The 22,028-nt window shown below is 39.8% G+C and overlaps 1 protein-coding gene across 1 annotated transcript; it reads right to left on the bottom strand.

Moving 5' to 3' along the window:
* Positions 1-375: 375 nt before the first annotated feature.
* Positions 376-21,854, bottom strand: IQCE (IQ motif containing E; the record flags this gene model as incomplete). Its single annotated transcript, XM_079543115.1, has 22 exons — positions 376-527; positions 3,715-3,830; positions 4,510-4,640; positions 5,342-5,455; positions 6,444-6,467; positions 7,305-7,400; positions 9,314-9,416; positions 10,184-10,288; positions 10,699-10,907; positions 11,201-11,256; positions 11,722-11,876; positions 14,392-14,441; positions 14,855-14,927; positions 15,160-15,230; positions 15,712-15,762; positions 16,160-16,273; positions 17,075-17,145; positions 18,120-18,251; positions 18,554-18,694; positions 19,898-19,940; positions 20,589-20,636; positions 21,834-21,854. 22 exons carry the CDS (start codon positions 21,852-21,854, stop codon positions 376-378), a joined length of 2,076 nt encoding a protein of 691 aa, XP_079399241.1.
* Positions 21,855-22,028: the final 174 nt, after the last annotated feature.

The following is a 22,028-nucleotide window of genomic DNA, read 5'->3' as shown; positions in this document are numbered from 1 at the left end:
TGTTCTTTGCAGGGCAGTTGGACTGGAGGCCTTTAAAGCTCCCTTCCAACTCAAACAAATCCATGATTCCATGAAATATCTCAAGCCTTTGCTGCTTTCATTTAAATTTGTCAATTTCAACTTCTGTCTCACAAATTCAACTGTTTTGGTGCAGCATTTTTACAACCCAAACTCTCTCTTTGTACTACAGGGCTAAGGCTAACAGACAGTCAGCAGCTTGTAGCCATATATCTGCAGAGATGACTTATCAAACAAGTATTCAACCACAGCTGAAAAAAAAGCAGACAACTGCAGGCTGACATCCCCCCTTTGTTCATCTTCGATACGCTTTACCTCGGTGGAAATACCTTTGTCTGCGAACCGAATAATTCAAGATTAGAGCCCATTAAAGAAGTGGGTGGAGGTTTTCTTCATCCTCAACGATGGAGAGACAATTACAACATCATCTGAATCGTCTGAGTGAGCTTCATCCACAGGCAGAGACAGGGCGGGCTGCGGCTGCTTCTCACAAGCGCCGGCCGAAACAACTGCAAAAGGAAACGAGGGCATCAATAAAGAACAGTGACAAAAACAAGCCTTTGTGGGAAGAGTAATATTCTCTGAGCCATCAAGTTTCCAGAATTACCTGCAGTTATGAATATCTCTCATCTGTTTTTTCCTGCATGTAACTATTCCTGTTCTGCTTTAATGACAGAAGCTGCGTGCCAAGCACTAAGTTGACACACTGACCACACATGATTTGTCTTCTTGTCTTTAAATCTCTGCAAGCGGTTACACACCACAAAGTAAAGCAACGTGATACTGAAACCAGGCCATAAAAACAAGCATTTATTAGATGGTCAGAAAAGGAAAAAATGATCCAAGCAAGCTTCAGCTAAGCAGAAAGGTCATAATGAGAACTTCAGTCAGATATAAATAGGGAGAAGGGAAATGGGTGAGAAATCTGAGAGAAGCTGTCCCTAACAATGCTTTTCATTCATCTATCTACAAACCACTACATACATTCACATGCTGAATGACACAAAGTTTTATTGGTTCTATGCATCTCAGCAATGGCAATTTAAATAAATGTTTGGGGCATAAACAGATAGAACCTTGGTTCCACTAAAAATTGGAAAGAGAAAACTGATACATGGGGCCTCTTACATCTGACAAGCAGAACCAGCAGATTCTAACCCCTATGCAAGAAATTTATTAACTTAATGATGACAGCTATTAAGATCTTCTAGCTCAATATCCTGCTCTCAGCTCCACTAATTTTTCGGCTTCGAGTGTCGGTTCTCTGAAAAAAGACCATCTCTCCTAGAGGAAAAGGAACAAATCAAGATGACCTGTGGTAGAAAAAGGAAACACGCAAGGAAGAGGCTATGCACTGAGAGTTTGACAGTGGACTAGATAGCAGAGGGCATACAGGGAACCTTCCTTAGGGAGAAGAACTGATGATCCATTGCTGTTACGGTGAAATGAGGGGTTCCTGACAAAGAAAACTGCTGGTATGGAAGAGGCATATGCAGCAATTGGAATGTGGAATAAAGAAAAGGGGTCTGCAACAAGCCCAGAATAGAAAAAGGGTGACAGGCAGAGAGCCTGTGAATGAAAACAAGGAATGCAGGAGGCCATCACGCTGACCTCAACCCACAGAAGCAAAGAAACGCATGACTTTCTAGTTAAGTGAAATTCCTCTCTGTATCAGTCAGCAAAGAATATGAGGATTTTTCAGAAAGATTTATGAGTGCTTGTGATAGGAATAAGGAAAGAGAACTTTTGGAAGCAAGCACAGTAACTAGAAGGTGCAACGCCACCACCAAACAGACATTATATATGAAATGGCTTAATATTGACCAAATCATTCGAGATTATATCCCGTTCTTGAAGACTGAGATTTTATTGCCCTCATCTTGACTTCAAAATGACAACAATATCTTTGTGCTTGTGAATGGCTCAGCACACTAGTGAAACAACTAGATGTAAATTCATTATGATTTTGAAAATGCTTCAGATAAGCTAACAGTTGTACCCAGAGCAGCAATATGCGGAGAGCAATGCTTACTCAAGATTGCTGTGCATATTCTGAACGTTCTTTCCTTTCTATCACTCCCCTGACAGAAAGAAACAAAAGCCTAAATTTTAGACTGAATTGTTATCATCTGTTCCACTTCATTGGAAGCAAAAAAAATGGCTTTCTTCAAGTAGTATCCATATTTGTGAGCAAAGCAAAGCAGCGCTGAATGCTGCAACACTTGTGCTAGATTTTATTCCTCTAAAGAAAGCAGACATACCTAACCTGATGAAAACAATGTAATTTATTCTAGCCCATACACAAGCCTCTTTAAAACACACTTTCATCTTTCCCATTCCTCTCAAAATAATGCCAAAAGGCTTGAGAAACTAAATGACTTATTGCAATGTGTATTTTCATAGAAAGTTTAAGATCTTCGAAAGATTGAAAGGTCACAAAACACGAGTTTGACCTTGGAACGAATGAAGCAAGAGCTTGTTCAACAGCTGCATGATTTAAAGCCAAAGGAATTTGATTGCTTTAAATCACTCAGCTGTTAAACAAGCTCCTTGTCTTCTCTGCTTTCCAAAATACAGAATGACCAGTGCAGTGCATTACTCCAAAAGCCAATTTCACTAGCACATTTTCACATCAGTCAAGAGTTAGGAAGGACAGATATCAGACTTTCAGTAAACTTACAGCCCAGGCAAAACGGGAGGCTGTGGGATTTCTTTTCTGGATACTGTCTCTAGACATAACTGAAATCACTCAAAACTAAAATATCTTCAGAACCAAGTATTACTGACCCCTTCAAAAGTAGTAGAATGTGCTTCTGAATACGGTATACAGTGAAGTTTCTTATATACTTCCTACTCCACTGCAGGGTAATTTTTGTATTCACAGCCTTGGCAAATCTGGCTTATTCTCCATCTCATATCTTACAGAAACAGCCTGAGCTGCTTAAACCACACTCTGTTTCTCAGAAAGTCTGCAGGGAGTATCAGCTTTTCACCAACAAAAAGAAGTCAATGTTTCTCAGGTCACCCTCAAAGCTGCTCTTTTTTTCTCCAACTGGGGTCCATAAAATCTCCTGTTCAGGATAGAGCTAGCTTTTTCTGTTTGTTGTCCTTTGAAGCTGTGTGTCCACAGCTTTTCTTTCTGCATCATTGTTTTGCCTTTCTTGCTCAGTACTTTTAGCAGCCTCTTAGAGGCACCTCTGGCTTTAGTTCCATGTTCTCAGAAGCAGCAAGTAGAATCCAAGAAGGAAACCAAATTGTAGATCAGCCATGAGAAAAGAAAAGACATTTTCCCAGTTTGCACCACTGTGGTACCAGCTGGAAAGGTCATCCACAACTTCATTTTTTTTCCTTACTGCAGCAAATGAAGACGGCTGAGGAAACATGACTTAATAGACATGGTGGAGAATACCACACAACAGCTACAGTGGTAAATATTACATAATTACCATTCTCCCCAGAGAGACCTTCCAACCTGAAGTGGCAGCAAGCAAGTGAAGTTGGAGAAGCTGGGAGTGATATTGTCAGAACTTAGTCTTTATTGGAGGGACTGCACTTGCTTGTATAAAAGAATACATGGATACAGAGTGCAAGCATGCATATGAACATGTGTATGCATGTGCAGAACTTCCCTGTAAAATTAAGCATACATTTGCTCAAACTTCACATGCTTTTGAGCACAAAGGGAAATAAGATTACCAGGAAGAGAAGACATGCTGGCTGACAGGCTGGTCTGGAGTGCTGCTGAGACTGGTTTGTTCTCTGTCCTGCACAGAGCAGAATCCATTTTCTCACTTGTGCTAGACACAGAGGGCCTGCAAAAAGACACAATGCATAGCATGAGGTACAGAACAAGAACACCAATCTGTTGTCAGAATGCATACAGGACAGTTTCTTGTATTACTAGCATCAACGTTCATCACTTATGGAAGTGAGCACAGTCATTCATGTGAGGTGACAATTAAGTAACTCTCACTGTAACCATAGCAGTCAGTACTAATGGCTTCTGGTGCAGTAAATCCTGGAGAAAAAGGAAGTATTTTTTCAAGCCAGAGCCACCATAAACCTATGTAGTAAGCAAATGACTGAGTTCTTCCTGAGCTGAGTAGACTTCATGCAAGATCATATTCTAGCTCCTTCCTCCTCTTCTTCCACATAACATTTAACTTCCACATGTCAGAGCTTCACTCAATTTCAAGCTAGCAATGAGTTTGACAGCAACTGTTTTTCTTTTTTCCCAAAGAGTAATTCTTTTCTTCTACTTTCCCTCATCCCTATGGAAGAGAACATGCAGCAGGATGTAGGAAGACTGCAACAAGAAACTCTTCTGTTGCATACCCAGGAGAAAGCTATCTTGTGTGTGTTTGAACAATGCTCTCTTTCTCCTTCTGTGCCAAGGAACCCACACTAAAATCCTACACAAAAAAATTACCCCTCCTCTGTAGTAAAAACAATTTTGCTACTACACTGCAGAAAAATCTATTCATCACTTACCTTTCCTCAAGCAGTACTGTACGTGTTAAGTGAGCCCTGAAAACGGACTGGATGAATGTCACAATCTTCTCTTTCTCCTTGCTGAGAGAAGATGAGCTCAAGGAGTTTGACACATGAGGCATACAGGAGTTCTGCAGAGTAATCAGATCAAAGAGAACTGACCTTTTACAAATTGCACAGAAACGTGACAGAAGCTTTGTCAATTTTATTTCCTGATTGTGAAAACAGCAGTGGAGCAAACACTTCTATCTTTTGGTCTGCGGTCTTAAAGCTTCTATAAGACTAAACCAGTAGGAATGCAAACCCGATCACCCTACAAGTTTTGAAATATACATATTCAATTAATGAAATGTTAGATATTTGCAAGGTAAGGCTTACAGAGTTCTGAAGTTCATTTATACCTCAGGCAGGAAACCATCTAGAAGCCAGAAGAGGTAAGGCAACCTTCATGAACTATTCAGTTCTGCTACAACTGGCCTATTTGCTTAAAACTGACAAGTGCAACCAGATGGACAACATGAATGGAGAATTAATTTTAGCACACTAAAGGTGCAAAGGATGCTCACATAAGCTGGCAAACGATTTACAGAAAAAAATGCTTAACTGGTAAGGAACAGTTAAAGACTATAATGCAGAGGAATTACAGCTAAAGTAAGAAGTCAGAAAGGAATACCAGGGCATGAACTGGATATCTTTCTGGAAATACAGTGGTGCTACCAACCAGTGCATTAAGATCGCTCTACAGGGTCACACAGAGAATTAAGTGTGGAAGCACAGCACTCTACGAAGTAAGGTGAAAACAATGACATAACCCATTTGCCCCTGAAGTTACCTTTCTTCCTGGGCTTTGCCTGTTGTAAGGTTGGGCATCATGCAGCCCACAACTCAGTAGCAGCTTCTGTCGAGCCAGATGTCCTCTGAAAGCTGCCTGAAGCACAACAACTGCCTACCATGAAGAAGAAGAAGAAATGGTAACTCCCTTGAAAGGTGGCAGCTATAAATTAAAACAAGAGTCCCAAGCACAGAGGCACATACGCAAAATAGCTTTTCCCTTTGCAATGGACAGTGATGTCCTGACATCTTTATAAGCAGAAGGGTTCTCACACATTTACTTCACAGAGACTGCCATACAATCCAGAGAATTTACCCAACACGTGAGGGATATAAAACAACCCACAGTTTAAACTCAGCCTAAAAGTTGTTCATCATTGATCCTATCAAATGCAATTACATTCCAGCTGCCAGTGCTAGCCTGTATTTCACACATAGAGAAATATTATCCCACTCTCCTATTAGATTCTGGCTAGGCAGCAGGCTCTCTGATGCTCTGGTATGATCAGAAATCAAGTAAAGCCTGGCAAACCACTGCAGTGATTATGCTGAATGCAGCAGTCCTTCCTCTCTGCTCAAATATTTTACTAGATTCTAATCTAGACACAACACGTGCTTCTGTCACGTAATTAGAATTTGTTCTAACTTCTGAAAGTAGGATTTTATTTTCTGTAAGAAACAAGTGTAAGATGCTATGCTGTGTGATTTGAAAAAAGTTTAATCAAATCCTGTATGCAAAGCATTTATTAAGAAGTGACAAAATTGTCAAACAAACTCAATTTCTGAAGAACACTCAGCAACATTTCTCTTTAGGAAAGGCTTCAAAATCCTACTTGAAATTCTTCTGAAGATTCATCACAGTGAAAATGAAAAACACACAGAAAATTTGAGATTGAGTGGTGAACACTTTGAAAAGATGTATCAAACAAAATCAGGATGTCACAAGGTGGATCATGAGCAGCCTGAATTACAAAGATGGCCTTTGAACAACAGCTCATCACAATAAAACCTGTTTAAAAATAATTTTTAAAAAATATTGGGTTATGCTTTTATGCAGGTTACATGTGATCCACTGTTTTGTTGGCTATCATAAACATACTCACCTCACCCAGAGCAATTTCCTCCTTCTGAAATGGAAAATGCGTTGTCATAGATCATTACATCTCAAAGTTTAACATAATAAATAGCAATGTAATCTTTTAAAAGAATTTAACCCCACCTTATATTTTCTCATTTCATTATTTTCACTGCCTAACAAACTTCGCTCTTGTTTGAAAGCTTGCTGGGAAAAAAAAAAGAGAAGAAAAGAGAAACAGTTGAAAGAATAAAAAAAAAAAACGCAATGATTTCAGGACTCAGTACTGCTCACTCTGGCTTTAGCTACTGTGTCATTCATTTGTAGCCTCAACTGGAAAGCTAGGCAGCTTTCCCAAGCACAGGTCCAAAGCACTGAGATGCCTGTGCTTCACAACAGTATTGAAGAAGGAAAAAACCACAAAAACAAATCTCATGAAAACTTTGTCTTGGTGCTACAGGCATTAGTTGCTAGAAGAGACTTCTCTGATGTGGCATATCAGAGGGGCAGGACACATCAGCTGCACACTGGGTTGGTTAGTTTGGGCTCTACTCCTAATGCTAATGCAAGGTGCAGCAGGAAGGAGCCACGAGAAGAGTATCTGAGGAGGCAACGTTACCAAGGAAGCACTGCTTCTGCTCCTTTAGTTTATCTGCTCACCCAGATTCCCCCACGTAGAAACTGCACTTCTCAGAACAGAAACAAGCTTCTAGGAAGCAAAGGCAAAAGAAGCATCAGGAAGGACTTGAAAAGAGTGGTGCAAGAGGAGATAATGGTAAAGAATCACTGCTGCAGGTCCTGGAGCCCCGTGGCAGGTTATCCAGACTCTGAAACCAGGCTAAGATTCAGAGCAGGATGACCTCACAGCTTCCCAACCAGAGACCCTCACCTTATTTCGGTACGACCTCCACCATCTCTGGATACATCTGGCTGCTTGTTCCTTCTTGCAGTCTTCTTCATCTTTAACTGTGCAGTTTGGTGAACGCTGTGAAGGAGAATCTTTAACTCATTACACTGATGCAAATCTGAATTCTGTGAGGGGATATAGGTTACAACTGACTCAGAAATCGACACCAAAGTCCTTCAATGTTCTGCCTGCCCATAGGGTGGAAAGAGGGTAAGGAGGAAAATCTTAGTTCTGAATACTGCTCGTGTTCAAACCTGTAATCCAGGTGACTGTTACTGTAAAACACGTTGCTGTCCTTGTTTCAGCTGCTAGCTGAACATGGGAATTGAAAGGTTTTCACCTACATGTACTTCTATGTTTCTATGCATCACTAAAGCAGTAGGAACTCCCACAGTGGAAATCAATGCTTTGCTGACCAGAAACATTTTTTGTATTATTGACAGACTGAGAACAAATGTCAGGGTACCTAATTTTGCAATTCTTCTCCAAGGAACACAAATATTAATCAACCTGGCAGCTCTCTCGTGTCTCTTGCTGGCAGATGGGACCCCAAAATTGTATTTAACCTTACTGACGTGCTGGCCATCACATCACACATGCAAGACTGAGAGCTTGTGTAAATCAGTACAACTCTACTCTTCTGTCTTGAAGAAATCAGTTAATTAGAGGAAAAAGACGAAGAAACAGAGCAAAACATGATTTTCTTCCAGATATTTCTCCTGAGATGTGGCTGTCCATTGAGCCTCTGGCCATCTGATCCTTTTGATCCCTAAATATCCAACCTATACCAATCATCTTACCTCACTTGCCAAACTAAAGTCACAACAGCAATTTTAAAACACGAATCTAATTTGTTGGTATAAAATTCCAAGCGAAACAATAAGAGATTTTATAGACCTTGGAAAAAGCTGCTTGATTCTTTGAAAAGGATTTATTTATAACCTTTGAAATGCTGAGTTAAAGGCTTACATTTAGCAAATGGATCATGTTATATTAAAAGTGACAACCTACCATTAAAATGAAAAATTGGTGGGAACTTAGTGATAATTACAAATAATGGGAACATTTCAATAAATAGATGGTTACCGGCCAAGAATATACATAGTCTGCAGAGGAAAGAAGGGACTGTTCATTGCCTGTTTCTAAATAGAAACTCAAGTTATTTGGTATTCAAAACATCATTTAGCATCCATCACCCTCTAACAAAAAATCTAACTTAAATTCCTACAGAACTGCACTACATATCAGAAATAGCACCCCCTTAAGCTCACGGACATTTTTATTTCTATTTCTGTACAACCCGTATTTCAGAGTACTTTAACCTTAAAGTTCCAATGGTCAAAATTTCCAGTTATAACTGTTAGATGGTTTTTAGTGGAATGAGATTAAAATGACCTCCCTGTATCTGCAAGCATTTCTGCCAGTGCCCATTCATCTCTACAGATCAGCCACAACGTTCAGCACAGGGGTGGGAGATCACTGATACCAAGTTCACTCCTATTCATGAATAAAACAAATTGAGTGCAGAGGTCCATTTAAAACTGTCCAGGACAAATGGCTGCACAAACACAGCTGTTAGACATCTAAATACTCAAAATGGAGGTGCTATGAATACTTTAACTTTAGAAAGACTTTAGTTCAAGGGGGTTAAGTGCTTACTGCATTGTACTGCCATTTTCTTCCATTTTCACTTAAATATCGTGTTGTGTAAATAAAAAAATTAAAAAATTAAAAAGGGCCCAGCTTCCATCCAAACAGAAAAGCTAAATAGTATTTTCTGACCAAGTAGCATAAGTGCCCTAAATGATCACCTGGTCAGCATAAAATCATTGGAAAGGACGGTTTTTGCTCTTGCTTCCCCTCCTCCTTTCCTTCTGTGTGTGTCTCCCATGTGTCAGAAAAGAGAAGAAACATTTAGCTATTTAGACTATCTGAACAACTCACAGGATATCAGATGCAAAGAAAAATACCCACGAAACATTTATCTGTACCTCATTAAGTTTCTCTAATGCATCTTCTGTCGTTTGTCTCTCCTCTTCCTCCAGTTTTGACTGTGATTTCCCTTCTTTCTGTGTAAGGTTCTGCATTTCCTCGCTATGGTTGGAAAGGCAAATATATTAATAGTCAGACATTTTCTGTTCTTCCTGCTTTGAATAGACTGAACCTGTTTCATAAAATTGGGTTACTTTGGCTTTTTTAAATGTCCAAGTGGGAAATGGTGCTCAGGATAACATTAGGCATACTCTCACAGCAACAGAACATTGACAATCAATTCTCAAGCTGCGATAGCAAAGCCTTAGGTTAAAATTATAAAGAAAATGGCCCAAGGTTAGAATGGTACAATTGATGCTATTAATAATACAAGTAGATTTGAAATGATGACTGACAAATATGAAACTGCAACAAAGTCCCATCTTACAAAGCAATAAGGAAGTCACTATTTTTCTCCCCTACATTTGCACAGGATTATTATCAATGTATTAGCAATGGTCTAAAGGCAGAAGCTTCTAGATAAAGATAGTACAGTTTTTCTTGTAAACTGAAAGAAGTTCTCAAGTGCAACATGGCAAGTTTTTTTTTTTCCATCCACCTCTTTCACTTTTCTTACAATCTAATTCTTTTCCCTATTGTATATCTCAGTCTTTCACTTTCTCTAAAACTCTGCAGACCTCCTCCCCCGATAACTTATCCTGTCTATCCATCAGAGTTTTACATAAATGAATTCCCAGCTTCCTGCAGCCCATATGATCTATATGAATTCTGTGTCACTTCAAAAGAGAATTCTCTTTAACGGGTTGGCTGAGTTTTTTTCTTGGAGTTATTTATTTATTTTAAAGATCTACTAAAACAAGATATGATACCTCAAAGTCAGCTCTTCATTCCTGCTTTCTTCCTTGTTGTTCTGGTACTTCTGCAGCTCCAGCTCTGCTTCAGTCTTGGCCTGAAGCAACTGCTTGATGTCTAAGCTAAACAAGAATAAGGAAATCTAAGCAATATTTTCATCATTCACATCCCAATAAAGTAATTATTTTTTACTTAAACTTCTAAACAAAATGGGTTGTCTTAAACTTGGAAAGGAACTACACATTTAATTTACCCTTTAAATAAAGCAAAATTTGTAAAGAGAGGCAAAGCGTTTTATTAGCAATACACAGCTGTGTGCAAATCTCTGCTCATGATCAGAATAACCTGCCTGCCCTTATGCAGTGACATATGAAACCAGCCTAAGCAATTTAAATTACAAATCAGTTGCTAACAGGAGAGAAAGAAGACAGCGTATGGCCTGGCAGAAGGAAGGTTTAAGTGGAGGAAGTGGCAGACCAGAATAAAACTTACGCTAAAAAACAAAAACAAAAAAAACAAGTGCTGCACTTACTCTTTACTAAGTAGGAGACTTTGAAGAGCACTCCTATCACTCTTCAGTTTCTTTACTAGCTCTCGGAGTCGATGGCATTCCTCATCATGATCTACCTGTTGAGAGGCTGCATGATTTGGGTCTGCAGAAGGTGAAGATGACACACCAAGTAACTGCGTTGCCTCACTATCAGCTGACAATACTCTGGTGTTCTCCATGTCACCTACTTTCTGAGCAAAATAAATTTACACAGAAGAAAACACAAAGAGAAGAAAATTGAATTCAGCATAAAAAATTTTCACTTAGGCCAAGAGAAAAGATGAAATGAAAACTGCTTCTGAAATATGCATCTACATGCAATAATTCTGAGAAAAGAAAAGAAGAAAAGGGGAGGAAGGGGACATGGAATAGATATCAGTTCACATGTGTGAGACAGAATACACACTGCCACCAGCACAAGCCAGTGTTTCTCCATTTTCTGTTTAGAGACAGTTCAGATGGCCACACGAATATTAACACTCACCTTTTCTAGCTCCAAAATCCGCCTCATAAGGCTCTGCCTGCTCCAGTCGCTATAATCTAAATGCAACAACAAAACTTTAAGCAGGAAACTGCATTCATGAATTAATATATTTTTCTGCCCATAAAAAGGATCACCTTAAGATCACTGAGCTTCAGCTTTAAAGAGGCAGCAATCAAAAGATGAAAACGATATTGATGGATGTGACTCAGAAATCAATATAAGCCATGGGTACTTAGCTGTTTTCAGCAACTGAAAAAATCTGCCAGCAAATTTTAATCTTTAAGTGTTAGCAGCCCAGAATTCTCAGGGATAATAATAAAGAAAACCCAGGTCATCCTGGAGCAGCATCCCTGCTATTTAGAGACAGACCCCTCTAACAAACACCTTGTTATAACCTTCGCCCAATCCAAATCTCCATTTTTGGTTTACCTCTCTTAATTCTGCCACTTTGGGGTCCTGCCCTCCCTCTCAAACTTCTTTCAAATGTACCTAAATCCGTTACCCCACATTTTAGTGCCTACTTTTTGTTTTCCTAGACGCAGAACAGCTCAAAATGTGATCCAGATCTTCTTTCAGACACCGATTCTCATTCTGCAATTCCTTGATATTCCGGGACAACCTCAGGACAGCAGCATTCAGTGCCTTCAATCGTTTTTGGGTATCTCTGCCCTCTGCACTTGAAAAAGGATCAAAAACAGGAAGTTAACTTTAAAGCAGAGAACAAAAAAGCAGCATCAGAAGAAATAAAACAGCCTCACTATCTAGCTGGGTAACTTAATTGTCTCCACTTTCTCCCTGATAACATTTCTCAGCATTTTTGATTAGAGAAGTTGAATTTTTTTTTCCTAGCAGAATAAAGATCATCTGACTCAACACTTTCAGTTATTTTAATTTACATCAGTGTAAGAAGTTAAACTTTGAAAGTTCATTGATTGATTGAGGACACTCTTGTCTCCTCAGTGCATAAGCAGGAGTGCTTGTCTGAGTTCTACTTAGAGCTTTCTACTTCTTTTCTTAACAGATCTTACAATGCCTTACCAGTACTCTATGGACCACAGATGAAAAACCACTTCAGTCAATGCAGAGATTACTCTGAAAAACTGTTCAACATAGAAAGATAACCTGTGTGCTCCTAATTGCTCTCTTTCACTCAATAAGCAGATTGAGATTGGAAGAACAGGCTATAAACAGAAAGATCCTACACATAAATGTATTTTGAGATAACTGTGAATGCTGCTCTAAAGTGAAACTGTGAACTCCTGAGAAATTTCTTTCTTTAAGATACATTTCAATCAATGAGATATTTGAAACAGATTTGGTGGATGCTACTTACATTGATGTTCTGGAAATGAGAAGCACCAGAATAAGGAAAGCCTGTCCTGCATTAAAAATACTTCAAGTGTTACAATGATTCTGCCCTTCTAATTTTTCTAATAAAAGGAGGAAGAAATCACAGCTTCCAGATGTACGAAGTTGTAAAGCTTGTTAGCAAAACAGATTTCTAGTGAGACGAAGCACTTAGTACTTAAATGAAGCATTTAATACTTAAATGAGAAAGTTACTGCAAACTTACTTCTGAAATCAAAGGATGGACCTAGTTTTGGACAAATTCCACTGTAAAGGAATCTTAGATCACTTATTCACTGAAATAATTGTAGGTAAAGGAGAAGATGGTCTACCATTACGCTATCAGAGTGAAAAATTGAACCTAATTTACATTTTGGAAATTGAAAGAAATTGAAATCAGGAAAAACAAACAAAGCTATCCAGATATCATTTTATAGACTATGTATAAAGCTGTCCCAGACAGGAGGGAAAAAAAAAACAACACAGAAACACCAAATCAACAAAACTTTGAGGTGACAGAAATCACAACGATTACTGAATGCCATTGTTTTAGGCTCATCAAAACTAAAATGGAACATCTGCTGCCCATTCTGAGGATTTGAAAGCTTGTCTAATTTCGTGGTTACAATTGGAAGCCACAGCTTTACACAGAAATACTCATAGTTAACAGTGAAAAAAGAGGAGTTAAATGTCGTTCACTTCAGCCAGAAATAATGTAGGCAAGCCTTGTGAAAGAAACACTCCTTCTGTGCCAGAGTCTTGACCTTCAACTTCACTTATTACCTCAGAGCTCGGCCTCTCAAGTAGAGACTGACAGTCAAATAATCAAGAGAGACAGCCTTGACCACTGTTTTTCAAAGATACAAATAAATGAGGACAAGGAAGAGCCCTGATGACTCATTTTTACCTGTGACTAAATTAATTGTGATGGTTACAGCCTTGAGAAGCTCGTCACTGTGCGCCTGAGCCAAGAGATGAACATTTCTTAAAAGCAGTGGCAAATCAAATTCCAGTTTTTAATCCACAGGAGTCAGTAGGAATCAAGGCAACACAACCAGTGCACACAGCCCATAAAGAGCTCTCATGTTTCCATCAGCCCAAAGACTGATGACACCCAAAAGTTAAGATTGCTGTCTGACCTTAAAACAACGCTACGAGGGCAAGAAAGTTTTGATCTGGTGTGCTAGCATGTTCTCCTACCCCCCTAGCCCATTACCCTCTCCTCAGCTTGACCAACACTTACTTGCACACATGCTCTTACTTGGGTCTAGCTTTGTCTTTTGGCTTTGTGCTTTGTCTTTTATTTCCTCTAGAGATCATTTCTCACAGCATGTTTCCCTTTATTACCATCTATATACCTCTGTGCACTAGTGACAAGCACCAGTACAAGCTTCTTTGTCAGTATCTTATTAGTGCTACTCACAGATCTCTCTCAGAAGCAACCCTGAGCTTTGGATCTGTATCTCTGCGCTATGGGAAAATCAAGTTTACTCCAGAATAACTTCTCTGCACCACACTCCCTAGAGAAAGGTGCAGAACTGACTCAACTGTAAAACCCTAAGCATCTTTTGAGTTTGTTTCAAGTGTCAGTAGCAAAAGAACAAATGTGATCACGGGGGAAAATGGATTTCATTTAACTGAAATAAACTTTCAGAGACTTTCAGAGCTTTTATGGGCTTTTTAAATATCTCTAGCATTTTTTTTTTCCACACCCACTAAGCGATCTATGAGAAAGAAAAGAGACTAAAGAAAAATGACAAATGTAGTTGTTTTCCATCAAAAGTATACAGTTGATACATCAGATACACATACACAAATATTTGCCTCAAAAAGAGTTCACATACTTTTTCTTCATAGTCTCAGATTTTGCCAGGAGGATTTGGAGACGATGAACCTGTAAGTGTGAAATATAGATCCTATTAACAAGCTAGCTGAGGTAAGCTGGCATAGTTAATACAGCACCTTTGTTCACTACAAGGAAATCAGAGGAAGACCCTTTGGCTAGTCATAAATTCAATGAGGCCACCACTGAAAAAATCAGGCTATCATTATGTTGGCTTTCACATGTACAATACACGTATGGATGTATATTAGTTTCATTATTCCCCATTCTTGGCTAACACACTCAGCTTATTGAAGCAAAATTCTTTGGTACATAGAGTTGGAGCTATCAAAATATCAATGAAAGTTCTGCTCTAATTACACGTGTACCTAAGCTGTAGGAAATCTAAAATCTTCGATTTCTATTTCAGCTCAACAACTGAGCTTCCTTTCCAGCATGCATGCTGAGAGCTTTGTCAGATGTACCTCCTCACAGTAGGTCTCCACAGCTATCCTCATTTCTTCCAAATCAGTGGTGTTCATGTCTGATTGGAATTTGCTGAAAACAGAACACAGAAGTTAATCCAGCAATACTGGCAGAGACACTGCAATGCTTGTTGATTTACAGTTTCTGGGTGGGTGGTTTATAATTTCTAAGACATTCTCAAAGTAATCTGTGTTAAAAAAAAAACAACAACAGAAGAATATAGGCAAAAAACTAACATGGATTTCCAATCCCCTCTATTATCTTATCTTATCCAATACAAGTCCCTACCCCTATAAAGTCATACTTGATAGTGTTGTCTTTCTCCTTGCACTGTTGTTCTAGCTTGAAGATCTTCTGTTTTAATCCATTAACCACCTACAGAAAGAACAGAGAGCTGGAATATTCCATATCTACACATAAGTTCGATTTCTCCATAATCCTGCCCTTTCTGTAAATTGCACTTAACCAGACATACTTACTCCTACATACTTTAGTAAATCAGAAACATGTTTGCCATCTGTGACCCTAATTTATATCTGTGGTAACATAGCCAGCTTAATAATTTTCACACACAATCTTTAACAAAATACAAGAAAAAAAACAACTGCACCCATTACCTTGTTAAATTAAAAGCAGCAAGAAAAAGGGAAAACACTGATGCAAACAGATTCAAGGAAGTGACAAAGAAAGCCATCTGCAATATGGTTAATTCCAGATCCTTGTTGCCAGTTATCTACCTGACTACAAAAATAATTGTTACGATTCCCTAAAAGTTTTTTTTTAAATCAGTAGTGGTTCAATTCCACAAGAGCAAGAAAGTATAAATGAAAGCAAAAGGTAGCAAAGTAACAATTACCCATCCGTTATCAGACTTCTTTGCTGACAAAGATCGTGCCAGCTCAGAGCCCTGCAAGAGAAGACAAACAAAGCAAGTGACAAACTTTGCTACTTCTTCTGTTAGCAATTTCCACAGGACTTTCTAACGTACTCATTTTCACAGTCCAACAGCTTAAATTCTAAAGTCCCTATGCTCACCATTTTGTATTAGCACACTGCTACCAAGGCATAAACCAACAGGCACAAAGAATTGCATTTGGTTGATGTGCAATGGGGCTACAGAGGTGAAAAAGCATTCAGAACACTGTGAGAAGTGTTTCTGGGAGCTGCCCAATGTTAGATAAGAGCCAGTTCCAAATGGCTCCAGAAGAGACTCACTGCTAATCAAAGGGAGAGAAGAAAATGAGGATCACGCAGATCAGCACTGTTCTGTCAATTTTTACCCCTTGCCCTAAAGAAACAGTCACCCTGGAAGGATCCAACAGTTGTTCAATCTGTTTATCCTTTCTGTTATTCTCTTCTTCTAGTCGACGCAGCTTAGTTTTCATACGATTTCCTTCGTTTTTCTGAGCTTGTATTGTCTAAAAAAGGAGAGAAAAATCCAAAGTTCATTTCAGAAACACTGAGTTTTCACATGAATTGTTACTGGCATCAGAACATTTCTAGTTATGATGGCCAGGACAAAGCACACAATAAATAAAAAAACAAAACAAAGACCATCACAGTAGACCAGGGCTGACAGGTAAGGGAGATGACAGGACAAAGATAAAGTTATTTATGAAGATAAATAAAACTTCTAACAGAAAGGCCACCTTACACAAATGATCTACAACAGCCAAGACTCTTTTTTTTAAATTCGTATCCATAGAGTTCAGCTTGTCCTTATCTTTCAGACACTGCACAAACCTCACTTGACAAACCGTCATAGAATCGTTTGAGTTGGAAGAGACCTTGAAAGATGTTCTAGTCCAACTCCCCTGCAATGAACAGGGACATCTGGCCTCACCACGTTATTAAAACATGACAAGCAACAGCTGAGCATGGAAAACAAACAAACAAACAAAAAAAAATAGAAAAAAAAAAAAAAAGAGGTTGGGTTGAAGGGCAAAGAAACCAATGCAATGAAACTTTTCTGTGTCGAGCTAGGGCCGTGGCTGAGGTTCAGGACTGGATATACTGCAAGGCTTCTACATCTACTGCTCAGAAGTATCTATCACACCATAAGAACAAGGAAATTGCCTTAAATAGATAGTTTAGACCATGCATCACAAATACAAAAGTGTTGGGTGGATATCTAAGTTGTACCACAGAATTCCATCTGGACATGTACAGATAGACAGAGACCCCATGGTTTTACAGTGTGAGCATCAGAGACACAGCACCTTTTTCAGTTCTATGATTTCATCATACATCTCTTCTTTTTCCTTGTAGTCGGGAGTTCCAGGAATGTAGCCTACAAAAAAAAAAAAAAAAAGGTAGATAAAAGAAGCAGAACTGAAAGAAATATTTTTTTCCTAAATGAAAACCTTAAAGGGAAAAGTTTCGAACATCATCAAATTGGAAACTAGGCATTAAAAAAAAAAAACTAAATCAGCAAAGAAATTTATTTTACATATGGAAACAAAATTGAGGTGTTACCATACGAACCTTCTGCTACATCTCATGGCAAATTTCTCCTAAAATTTCTTTTCTCTATTGCACTAAATTAAAACATCTGAAGAAAACCACACTTCACAGAAGACCGAAGTCTTTTCCCAACAATTATTTACAAAACACATCTAAGATGTCCAAAATATGTTTTTTTATTGATACTTAATGGGCGAAAGCTTACTGCCTTTTAGAGTCACCACGAGCTACGTGTTAGCAGTAACAGTGTAGGTGGCATTTGAAATGCAATTTCATACTGGGATTTTTAACATCACAGTTCTCATTTAAGAAAAAGAACAGGACGAAAGTTTCACATTTTGCCTTTCTTATAACACCCAGTTGATTTTAATATCACAACCACATGATAGAACACTTTCTAGAGGAGAAGTAAAAGGAGTCAGTTACACAGAATTTCAGGCAAGCAGATGGTTTCTATCAATGGTTCTGAAACTGCTTCACAGAGTTCAATAAATTGTCTACAGCTGGCCCACTGAACCATATTATATTTGCAATGTTTTCAGCTGAAAATGCATGGCAGTCTGCAAGAACTCCTGAAAGCTAATAGTGATTCATTGCTCAAAAAATCTGGGAGCTGCCTCAACCAATTTGTAAATCTCAAAAGTATTCCAACGATTCTACTTTGACACACCATTGTAACATAGGTTAAATTGAAACGGGGCTTGTTTTACTAAAGCTATGATCTTAAAAAACAATGCGTGAGTTTACATGGAAGAAAACCAGACCACTAATTTTTATCTACCATACAGTTACAGAGTTTACCATTACTAGAAGAACGGGAATGTTTGGGCTTCTTCATTCCTAGAGCTTCCTTCAAGTACTCTGGAGTGCTACTAGAAATGCCAGCTCGCATATGTCCCGTGTCAACATCTGATCTCAGGGAATGGCTCATTCCTGCCAACAAAAAAGGAACAAAATGCAGAAATCAGGGATAACTGTGCATTACGTCGGTGGATTTACTGTGAACAAATGCAACACTGAAAGCTCCAGGTGCTGTTAATTATTCCTACTATAAATTCCAATGCTCAAGATCAGATGACTCAAACTCAGTTCCAACCACCCAAATAACTACTATGGAAATGTCTTCCCATGTACCCTGTAACCAAACACACCTTTCCCATCTCAGAGCTCATGTGTTAAGCTGTCCCCAGGAATGAATTGTAACTACCATGCAGACAAAACTTCTATACTGATACCTTGTTTCAGTGATCCCAGCCACATCTGCTTTGGGTTTTTCATAGCTGCACTCTCAAAATGTGCGTTGCCTGTTCCCTGCAGAGATCTCCAAACTGCAGCTTTCTTAGGATACAGTTGTGTGCTAGAGCTGTACGGAGACTCTAAAACAGAAGAAAATATCTCAACGTTGCCTTAAAAAGCTCAAATCCACAAAAAATCTGTTTTGAGCTTCAGGCTCCCAGCCACAAGCGAAAGAGGCAGAGTAACATAATAACAGTAACATCACTCAATATAAGCAGAAGTACTTACTTGGAGACTCAATCTTAAAACGCTTGTGTATCTATGTTCATACATCTGACCTACAGAAATGCCCTCATGTGAGAGGAACACTCCTGGATAAGCTGACAGAAGTGGCTCTGTGGCTATTAAACCACTGGCAACTTTCTAGCAGCAGTCAAAAAACAGGATTGGGTCTGACACTGCTGGAGAGCCCCTGCCAGCACTACTTCAGGTACTGCAGTTAGGTATAAATACTGATAATTACTCATGTTTTGAAGCTGAGTTTAGATGTCTGCTATATTGGCTGGCAAGTTAGTCTTCAAATTGAGAAGTATAGGAAGAAGCAATTAAACTAAAAATCATGGTAGAAATTAAGGAACTGTTTTAATTCCATCATTTAGAGATTCCAGGTAAAGGAAGGAGGTAGATATGCTCCTATCAGAAGGGTTTGGCTCCTTCTCACCCTAGAGCAAAAATGTGAAGTGCTATGTGATTTCTTTTATTATAAACACAAAGTAACAAAAATCACAACAACACCTGAGATTGTTTTCTTTGAGATATTCACTATAAATATAAAAAGGAAGGTAAATGGAAATACATGGTAAGAAACATAAAAGCCAGAAAATAAGCTACAAACACAGCACACCTGCAGATCCAGTACTGATGGAGAACATTCTACGCTGTACTTCTAAGGTGACAGGGAAAAAAGAATGAAATGGAAGTGCTTAATCTACTAACAGAAATATCTGTTAGATGGTAGGATGTGCAGGTATCTCTGATTATCTGGTAATCCCATGGTCTTTCTGCAGAGCAAATATCAGCACTTACTAAAATGGGGGGGGGAAAGTTTTCCCCTTCCTGAAAAAAATCAAGAACTGTAACTAAACTATAAGCTTCAATACTCAGCCTATAAAAGTCTAACTTCACTGCTTACAGAATACAAATCTCAAGCAGAGGTGCTCTGCACACACAATGAACAATTCCAGTGAGAACAAAGAAGTTGTTTCAAATAAATCTACCTCCTGTGCTACAAAGAAATCTATCTTGTTATGCACAATGGAAGCAGAAGATTTTTGAGCTCTTACTTGGTGACTTTGGAGGCTTGTGAAAAATTTTCTTCTTTAATTTCTGGAAAAAAAGAAAAAAAGAAAATGGCGTGCTTAAAATATCATGCTCTCTGAACACTCCAGCATATAACTGCAAAACTGGCTTCAATCTCCATGTTACGTGAAGAGCACTTGTTCTAATAACTCAAAACCTTTTGTGCATAAAACAAAACCAGAAGCGTTAAATACATGCAGATCTGGCTACAATAACAGTCACAAAAATTAGGATGGAACCTACTGAAGCTTTGTGCTATGAAGTAGACTGTTCATGCTCAGAATACTAAGACCTTCCTGGTCTGCATTACATACAACAGCAAGCCCACAATGATCACAGAGCAGAGGCTGTACCAGAATAGAGTAGGACCACTCCCCTAAAGGAAAGGCTTGTTCAATTCCATTAGAGCACAGTAAAACAGCTACTCAGGCCCTCAGCTTGATAAAAAGCAAAATGAAGCAAATACCATTTGCAACTCCCAGAGAATTTAGAAGCCTGAATTACATCTGGAATTAGAAGAGATTTTCATATCAAACTACACCGCAGTAAGATTGTAAGCTCTCCTCTCTGAAGGATGTTCTTATCGATCAGGAGCCATCGCATGGGTGTAGCCTGTGCAAGAACATTCTGAGAGGCCTTTTTAAGGCATTTATCTGCAGCATGCCATTAACTCACCATTTCTGCATCTGATTCACAGGTTATCACAGACAAGCTGTCATCTCCCTGGGAAATAAACACAAACTGTGACATTTGCTGCTCTCCAAGTAATTGCTTTTAATACATATCCAGAATGATTTGTTACTAACACAACAGAGCTTGAATACAACAAATACCAGTGGGAAACAAGTCATCACTTTTGCAAACACAGCACGATCTGTGTTCTGTGTGCTAACAATGCAAGTCACTTCTAACAAGGACCACAGAGATTAGGCACTTTGGAGTGCACCATCACACAGCCTTCAGGTGTCCCATTTCCAAAGTGCAGGCACTGCATGAGCCTCTCCCCAGTCACACCTGGCCAAACAGCAACTCATCCTTTTGTTCTCTTCCTCCCTTACTTGTTCCCACCCTTGCTATGCTACGGGAATGTTTAATAGACTGAAGAAGCAATGGGGCTGAAAAAAAAGGACAAACTACCAAGTCAAAAAAGAGTTTGATCTTTCCTCACGCTGAGCTGACAGAACCTTCTGCTTCTCGAATGCGAGCACATCCACAGCAGAAGGAAAATTTCCACTTCCCTTTCAGATCACACAAACACACGCTGCCCTCACAAAACATTTTCACTTGCCGCCAACTCCGTGGCGCTTCCAGCTGCAGCCCCATTCTTTGGAAAGATGCTGATCTATCTCTGTGAAAGGCGAGGAGGGGACAAAATATCTCTTAGACTCCCAGCTGATGGAAAAAGAGATGAGGCTGACAACAACAGCACAACTAAAGCAGCTTTTTGTGCTGGCTGAGAGCAGGCACGCGTGCCTGTCACACACTATGCCAGTTAGCTTTTAATTTCCCGAGGCAAGATTCCCCACAGCACAGCGAGATGTTATTCCTGTTGTTTTTAAGGCCTTTTTATCCCTCCGTGCCATCTCCCTGCACAGCTGCGCCTGTCGCACAGAGAACCACACTGAGGAAGGCACTCGGCCCTGGCACAGCGTTCACCCGGGCAGGAAGGTGCCACAAGAAGAGCACTCCAGTCCCTGCAAACGTTCACAGCCCAAAACAACAAGAGAACAGCTCTCAGCGAAGGGCCTCAAAGCCTCCATCGAACTGCTGGGGAGGGACAGAAAGGAGCGCTACATCCCCCATGCCACGGACCGAGGCCTCGCTCCTCCTCTAGCAACCGCAACCTCCACCTCATCGGCCTGACGGTTCTGAGGGCCCCGCGCCCAGGCTGCTCTCCTCCCCTCGCTGCCCGTTCCTTACCAGCTCCCCCTCCGCGGCCATAGCAGGCCCGACCTCAGGCCTCGGCGGCCGGCTCGGGGCACTTCCGGGTTGCGGTAGCCATGGCAACGAGGCGACGCGACAACGAGGCTCCGGGCCGAGCGTGCGCCTGCGCAGTGAGCTCCGGGGGTGAGGCCGCGCCCTCGCATGCGCCCGGGGCTTGGCGGGGCGGCCGTG

Source organism: Tetrao urogallus (assembly GCF_951394365.1).
Source record: "Tetrao urogallus genome assembly, chromosome: 15".
Lineage (NCBI taxonomy): Eukaryota > Metazoa > Chordata > Aves > Galliformes > Phasianidae > Tetrao > Tetrao urogallus.
The sequence above is the reverse complement of the archived record's forward strand: the minus strand, read 5'-3'. Positions and strand labels throughout refer to the sequence as shown.